The 8669-nt window shown below is 35.2% G+C and overlaps 2 protein-coding genes across 2 annotated transcripts; one reads left to right on the forward strand and one right to left on the reverse strand.

The window, feature by feature from the left end:
• The first annotated feature begins 925 nt into the window (after positions 1-925).
• On the forward strand, positions 926-4087 carry LOC143611600 (protein DETOXIFICATION 40-like). The gene is made up of 7 exons (XM_077085787.1): positions 926-1284; positions 2234-2865; positions 3074-3130; positions 3293-3531; positions 3647-3765; positions 3845-3931; positions 4011-4087. Exons 1-7 carry the CDS (start codon positions 952-954, stop codon positions 4074-4076), a joined length of 1533 nt encoding a protein of 510 aa, XP_076941902.1. The 5' UTR covers positions 926-951; the 3' UTR covers positions 4077-4087.
• Positions 4088-4345: 258 nt separating this feature from the next.
• On the reverse strand, positions 4346-7449 carry LOC143610735 (heat shock 70 kDa protein 16-like). Its single transcript, XM_077085135.1, has 8 exons — positions 6307-7449; positions 6035-6232; positions 5741-5836; positions 5473-5658; positions 5235-5381; positions 5012-5137; positions 4811-4920; positions 4346-4670 (listed from the first exon to the last, which is right to left on the reverse strand). The coding sequence occupies exons 1-8, from the start codon at positions 7447-7449 to the stop codon at positions 4346-4348; spliced, it is 2331 nt and encodes a 776-aa protein (XP_076941250.1).
• Positions 7450-8669: the final 1220 nt, after the last annotated feature.

An 8669-nucleotide genomic window follows, 5' to 3' on the forward strand; every position in this document is an offset into this window, starting at 1 on the left:
CGGTCTAAGCAAAGTTTGTTTGTTCTCGATATTTCTAACAAAGACACTTAAAACTTTTAGAAACTGAGTTAGTGAGTTGTGAGGATAAATGCAGGGTGAAGTTGACTCAATATATAGCAAGTGTCCATTAAAGTCAATTATGTTTTTTTAAGGGACTTGGTTTTAAAACGGTGTCCAGTCTTGCATATATATATATATATATATATATATATATATATATATATATAAACATTAAATTAAATAAACATAAAGTCATAAACGACATAAACATATGAACCTATTAAGTTATTATTCCATGATGTTTTCTATTCCAACTTCACATAAATCAAAAAAATTACGAAACATGGTTACTATTTAATGAATGGTGTTTTTTAATATCACCTTCTACTTCAAATTAATTTGAAAAAAAAATCATCACTATAATTCATATATTCTTTATTTAGTATTTTAAAAAAAAACTATATCGAGTGATTTTAGTATTTAAAAAAAACCGTCATTGTATAAATTTCTCGACTAAAAAATCTAAATTTAAGATCATATTTAAACTATATCGAGTGATTTTAGTATTTAAAAAAAAAAACCGTCATTGTATAAATTTCTCGACTAAAAAATCTAAATTTAAGATCATATTTTGGCATTTAAAACATGCATATGATATATTTCTTTTTGGGTTGTATATTTTGGTTTTAAAGTTAAAATAATACTCATAGAATAAATAACTACCATAAAATAATTTAATCAAAATAATGCTCATAAAAGATAATTTAAAAATTAAAACTTGATATTTTTAAATATAAAAAAGAAAGAAAGAACTACCAACCACCTCTTTTTATGAATCTAATTCAGAACTAAAATTGACATAAATATTCCAATTTATATGTTCCTTTCTCTATATATACTATACAAAGATAACAAGTAAAAGCAAGCCAGCCAACTAATATTACAAAAAAAATGGAGTCTCAAACAAATGATCTTCATCAACCTCTAATAGAACCAGTTGAAGGCTGCATAACTTCACAGTCTGCCACAGCCCATGGTGGCAGCATAGAGCTAGAGAGAGTGCTTTCCGACACCAAAACACCCTTGATGAGGCGCCTTACAACGGCGTCTAGGATAGAACTTAATCTACTCTTCAAGCTGGCTGCACCTGCAGTCATGGTTTACTTGATTAACAACTCCATGTCTGTGTCCACTAGAATCTTTTCGGGCCAACTTGGTAACATGGAACTTGCAGCAGCCTCGCTTGGTAACCAAGGGATCCAACTCTTTGCTTATGGCCTCATGGTAAGTATTGTATAAACAAGCTACGCTTGACAGGGCTTGAGTTTGCTTGTTATTTATTAAATAACTTATATATCTTTTTTATTTTATTTTTACTTTTAAGTATTTTAAGAAAAACGTTAAATAAGTCTAAGCTCAGCTCAAGTTTGACTATGTAATATGAAATTATTGAAGTTAAAATAGGTAAAATTCTTAAAAGTACACATGACTCATTAAGACTCGAACAAACTCGGAATGATCAGATAATTTAATTACATGTTATTTGTATTTGAATAATTTAAACCAAGTTAGCCGGGCTGATAAATGAAACTATAAATTTGGAGGTTGACTTTTATTTTCTTTTATCAAAGTACTCATTGAATCAATAAAAGCTTGTGCACATAAGACAGCATCTTGAGCCAAATTCACACATTCTTGCATTGACGTGGCAACTTTTTGTCTTCACATGTCTTGGTCTGGGTCTTTTTAAATAGGTTTGCTTAAATTTAAATTTTAAACATTAAAAAAACAAGTTGTTATGCATTTTATATATTTAGATAAAATAAGTTTTAACTAATTTTACAAGTTAGCTTTTAGGTAACTTAAGTTTGTAAATACCTTTAACAAAAACAAGTTTCTTTATATTTTCTAAATTTAAGTTTTTACATATTTCTTACAAGGTAAACTTTTAATAACTTAAAGCTTTTGCATATTTAAAAATAGTTAGGTTTCAGATATTTTTAAATTATTAATCAATATTTACTGACTTTAAGGTTTTGAAATGTTTTTATATAATTAACTTTATATACATTTTTGTCAAAGTTTTAAGGTTTTTATAAGTATTAATTATATTCTAACCAAAAAAATAGGTACTTTGAAATAAAACTACTAGTTAGATAGTGTCTGGTAACGTATCCAACTGTTGATCTGATTTAACACAGTTCCATATATATACACATGTGATCAAATGTAGCTCGGAATGGGTAGCGCAGTGGAGACAATATGCGGTCAAGCATTTGGAGCACAAAAATTTGACATGCTCGGAGTATACCTTCAACGATCCGCAATTGTTCTCCTTGTAACAGCCATCCCGGTCACAATAATCTACATTTTTTCTAAACAAATTTTAATATTTATCGGCCAGTCACCATCAGTGGCATCCGCAGCAGCGCTATTCGTGTATGGCCTCATACCTCAAGTATTCGCGTATGCTATCAACTTTCCTATACAAAAGTTCCTTCAAGCTCAAAGTATTGTGGCACCGAGTGCTTATATTTCAGCCGGGACGCTAGCTGTGCACCTGATCCTTTCGTGGATCATGGTGTATAAGTTCGGTTTGGGGTTGTTAGGTGCTTCATTGACACTGAGTTTGTCATGGTGGATTATCGTCGTTGGTCAGTTTGTTTACATCTTGACAAGTGACCGATGTAAGGCCACATGGACCGGGTTCAACTCAAGGGCGTTTGGTGGGATTTGGGAGTTTGTAAAACTGTCAAGTGGATCAGCTGTGATGCTGTGTTTGGAGACATGGTATTTTCAGATATTAGTGTTGATTGCAGGATTGCTTGAGAACCCTGAGTTGTCGCTGGACGCGTTATCAGTTTGGTAAGCGTCACATTCATCGTGTGGTCTTTTTAGGTACCAGTTCTTAATTTCCATATGTGCAGTATAAATGGGCCAAGGGTTTGGTCACTCATTGAATTCCAATTTCTAACCACCTTATATTTATATCGGCCTGTTTCATGTCATATTTATTGCACTGACAAATTTTTTTTTAATATTAAGATTTTAATGTTAATTAAACTTTGTGCAGCTCAAGTGTCAATGGGCTGTTGTTCATGGTCTCAGTTGGGTTCAATGCAGCTGCTAGGTAAATTTATTTTTTCACACGTTAGATTAGAATGATAGTTGTATACTTTTCAGTTTGTAAAACTTTTGTTAAGTGTTTGGTTAATAATTTAAAATGGTTTCAAAAATTAAAGATATGAAATAAAGGAGTTATCACTTATCATATATAAAATTATGAAAACAGCGTAAGGGTCGGAAACGAGCTTGGAGCTGGAAACGCGAAAGCTGCAGCCTTTTCGGTGTTGGCAGTTACTACCATCTCATTCCTCATTGCTGTAGTTGAAGCGATAATTATATTATTGGTGCGTGATGTTCTTAGCTATGTATTCACTGGTGGTGAAACTGTTGCACATGCAGTCTCTGATCTTTGCCCACTATTGGCCATAACCATTCTTCTTAATGGCATCCAGCCAGTTCTATCAGGTACATATATGCATGTACATGTAAAACATTCACATGCATGCATGCTCATGAATATATGTTATGAATGCAATTGACATGATATGACATGACAAGATGAATGAATATATAATCAAAGGTGTGGCTGTTGGTTGCGGATGGCAAGCGTATGTGGCCTATGTGAATGTCGGATGCTATTACATTGTAGGCATTCCCCTCGGATGTCTTCTTGGTTTCCATTTCAACCTTGGAGTTAAGGTACCACTAAGTAACTGTTATACAGCTATAAACTGTTTATAGTATCAAATAAAGAATCATTGCATCTTAATACTAATAGGGATTATGGTCGGGAATAATTGGAGGAATCGCGATGCAAACCGTCATCTTATTATGGTCAACGCTTCGTACAGATTGGAATAAAGAGGTATTGTAAAAAAAATAAAAATATGGGCCTTTTTAATATTACAAATTTTATAAACTACTTACGGTTTTTATAAAATCAGGTGGAAAAAACCAACAAACGTTTGGATAAATGGGAAGCAAATAAAGGAACTCTTTTGAAGGAATGAAAGCGAGTCAAGGAATCATTTGGATTTATCAGTGATTGAATCATATTTTGTATTTGTTGTGTTAATGTCCTCAATATACATGAAACATTTGATGTTATATATCTAAGTTTTTACCTCAAGACAAATGTATTCAATCCAAATTCCAAAATAAGCAGCGTATGATACGGAATACTTGGCAAGAAAACAGAAAATAAAGATGATGGAAGCAAAAACTTATCTGCAGCTATGAAAAAATTCTGAACATACTGTGTTTGTTTGGTTCCATCACTCTAAGAAGATTTAGCTTTGGACTTACATGACATAGTGTTGCTAACAATCTGGTTCGAGTCCAAGGGCTGCTCGCTTTCGTCTGAGTCAACGGGTTCGTCATTTTGGTCTGAGTCATTGTGCTGGTCACTTTGGTCTGAGTTAACGGTCTGGTCTCTTTGGTCTGAGCCAACGGCCTGGTCACTTTGGTCAGAGTCAACGCGCTGGTCACTTTGGTCAGACTCAACGGGTCGGTCCCTTTGGTCCGAGTCCACAAGCTGGTTGGAGTCTACTGGTTCATCACGCCTTGGGACCGAAGGTTTGGATTTCATCTTGTCCTTGCAAACGCTAAAGAAAAAAATGGCATAAGTGGGAGGTAATGTGAAAAGCCAACAATTTTCGGTTTCTAATGTCACTAGTTATCAACTAGAAGTTATTCAGTTATTCATAAGGGCATATAATCAATCCTATTCCAGAGTGATACTAACCTCTCAAAAATTTTCATGGAACGAGTAATGTAATCTGACAAGATCGTTGGAGACAAATGCCGATCAAGATTGTTAAGCCACCGCTCAGCTCTAGTACATTCATGTTTAACCTGCAAGAAAGAGTGTGAGTTACTTTGGCAGTAAGAAACCAATTTCATAATTTATAATTTATGGGACAAAAGGACAAGATTATAGTTCTACCGTTTCCTCGTTCCTAGCAGGCAGTGAATCAGCAACCAAACGATAATTCGCAATACAATCTCGCATAGCTTTTTCCGCTTTTGCTCTGATATGTTCCTGGTATTTGTATTCAACTGACTCTAATAGCTAAAAAAAAAAACAAACATGATTAAATGTATGCACCATACTATGCACAATGTTACATTAACAGATTAGCAGCTGAAAAGTAGCATTTTCTAGACACCTTTTTGAGATCTTTAAGTTTTCCGGTATAGTCTTGTTCAGACTCGTCATCACTGTCTTCATATAGCCAGTCTTCGGTGTCTTTCAGACTGTTAATAATTACCTCCTTCTCTGAATCTGTGGCAAAGCTCTTGTAGGCACCCGAAAGCTAAATCAACACATTATATTATGTCAATTTATATGCAATCCAAGAACAAAAATGATAACTTTATGAGGTTAAATTTTAACAAAACAACTACCTTGCTGCGAGTGTCAGAGACAAAAGACTCAAGTGTGTTTCTTTGGTCTTTAATTTGCTCCACCTTTAAATCTTGCTCTGCTAAAATCTTTTCTTTCTTTCGAGCTTCATGTAACTCGTCACTTGTTGTCGTTACATATAAGTTATCAGAAAATGGAATTCTCAGCATACGACCATCAACTGTCATCTGAAGCCACAAACACAACAAGAGACATCATAATGGTTCTTAGTAATCAATGTCCACCATTAATGTGATACTAAATACTTACTTTCGCGAAATCTATTTCAACAATTCCGTGTGTGTTAAGCAACACTCTGAATTCAACCTTCACACGTTCTGCATCAGCACCTTCACGCCGACCAACCTTAAAATCATTTAACATTTATCTCAAGGTATAGCAAAAGTACAGGTGCCATAACATAAGAAGCACCTATAAACATAAAACCAATATTCAAAGTACTCGTGTTTGATAGATATAATCAGTTAAAACACACAATATTAAACACCTCAAACACGTTCTTTCACCCACACATCAGTTAACACACAAATATTAGATTCTCACCTCGAAACGACCAACTGTAGATGATATTCCTGCAGGGAAATCCGTCTCCTTGTCGTATTCGACATCAAAATAAACTAAAGTCTTTCCATTATGCACCATCATCTGCTCACTTGGAAATGGACTGCCTTTTGGAAACAGAACCATGCCGTCATGGTTCGACAAAGGGAGTACTATTGTGTAAGGAAACGAATCCTGAACCTGCAAACGATACAAAAAACATTACACAAATTCTTAACAACATAACAAACACGACGAAACACGGATTGATCAACCTTATATTCACGAACTTGAAGGCTCGGGCTCAGCATTGCACACATAAGAGCACACCCTCTCGCAACACATTCACTAGCGTTTAGTGTCCTCGACGGTTCTTTCTGGAAAACCGAGGCTAAAACTCTTGTTATAGCTGGTATCCTTGACCCCGAACCAACAAGCTCAACTGTATCCACCATATCAACACTCAATCCACAGTCTTTCAAAGCCTTAACACAAGGAATAGCAACTCTTTCCAACAGCTTCGACGACAGACTCTCGAACGCATCCCTCGTTATAACCCCCCTAACATCCGTATCCCCAATCAAACACTCGATACTAATCACCGCTTCCGAATTAGCACTCAAAACCCTCTTCACCTTCTCACAAGAAGCCCGAAGCCTCACACAAGCACGCATATTCGAACAAACATCAATCTTATACTTCTCATCAAACTCCCTCACAAAATGCGTAAACAAAACCTCATCAAAATCTCGACCGCCTAAATCCGGATCAAACGAATTCGCCAACACCTTCATGTTCCCTTCTTCAAAAGCCGCAACGGTCACCTGCGTGTCACAATGCCCGACATCCACAAACGTCACAACCGTCGGGCGGCTGCCAAAATCATTAATGTACATTCCATAACCTAATGCTATTGCACTACCATCATGCAACAACTTCAAAGGGCTTAATCCGGCTATACACGCCGCGTCAGGGTACTCGCGCCTTTGAGAGTCCGTGAAATAAGCCGGAATCCCAACCACACAGTCATTAACATTAGCTTCTAAATTCTCCTCAGCTATTAACTTCAAATGCTTAAACACCATAGCCAAAATCTCAACTGGAGTAAACGTCCATTTGGTTTTTAAATAACTTAACTCGATTAATATACCGCCACGTGGACCTTCGGTGGTGGCGAATGGGAGTGACTTAAGGTGTTGTGTTACTTGTTTGTATTGTTTGCCGATTAAGTGTTTGATATTAGCAACGGTTGATTTAGGGTTTGATGTGGCGCCTGTAAAGCGTTGGTTGTCGCCGAATGAGACGACGGCTGGTGTCTCGCGGTTGGATTCGTGGTTTAATAGTACGTCGATGCCGCCGTGCTTGGCGACGGCGATGACGCAGCTTTCGTTTCCGATGTCGAATCCGATCACACTCATCTCTAGTACAGAAATTATAAGCTTAATTACGTAGTCTTACACAAATATATAATATAATAATAATATAGAAGATGAGTTATGAATACTTAAAACCTAATTGATCGTTTAAACGGATGAAGGCGAAGAGTTGTCGAAGACTTCGTACGTGGTTTTCGAACTTAAAAGATATTGCATGCATGTGAATTATATATATATATGTTTCATTTTTTCTAAAATAAAATATTTTATTGTGCCAGCCAAATAAATCTTACATAAAGTCATAAACATATAAGACTTTGTATTCTTAATTTATTCTTTTGATAATATTTTACAACATGCCCCATACCCACCCAAAACGCGATGTCCCCTGACGCCTTGGGTGGAAATTGGGTGAGGGCGTCTCCCACACAGCAATAGATGGAGGGAAGAGAAAGAAGCCGGTTAATAATTGATGGATTGGCTTTAGTTGTTTTAATTTTAATAATAATAATAATAAGGAATTAATGATTGGAATGAGCTCCATCCTTCGTTCACTGCACCTTGCTGTTGTAAAACGACCCTATAGTGACTTGACACTGCATGGTGCAAAACACTCTTATATACTTCATCCATTACACATGGTCTTATAATGAATATGTACTTAATGTTACATACTTAATAGTTAATAGTATATATTGTATTTTAATCATAATCAATAAGTTCAAAGCACATTGATGTTCAAAACACATTGATGATATTTGTTGTAAGATGTTTTTTTTAGATTCTTATAAAACTGAACTATAGAAAACTAAACATCTATATTTTGCGATTAATTATTAATTTATATGAGGTGTGGCAAATAAAAAGAGGATAAGTTAAGAGTATAAATGCTTAAGGTTTGAAAGAAAATACAATGGTAATCGTATTTTATTATTTGGTCTTTTTCTCGTTGTTAAGGGGGTGTTGAGATTCCTTATTTTTAGCTCCTTATGAAAAGTTGAGAAAAAGTGTGGCATTTGTATACAAGTAAAAAATCATAAAAGCGTGAGTCATTGATATAAAAAAATTAAACGGTTTAGTTTTAGTGCAATGTTTTCATAATAACTTGATATTCCCATTATGATGCCGGAGTTGAAAAAAAATCTTTTAGCAATTCAACATGAACATTGGGCCGGTCGCATTATTTTTTCAGAACTCACACACTCATATAATCTACCACTAAATCCTAGTTCAACTTGATAATCCACAACAGGACCCGAATC

Source organism: Bidens hawaiensis, unplaced genomic scaffold (genome assembly GCF_021521415.1).
Source record: "Bidens hawaiensis isolate Kalapana, Puna unplaced genomic scaffold, B.hawaiensis_p1.1 tig00002236_1, whole genome shotgun sequence".
Lineage (NCBI taxonomy): Eukaryota > Viridiplantae > Streptophyta > Magnoliopsida > Asterales > Asteraceae > Bidens > Bidens hawaiensis.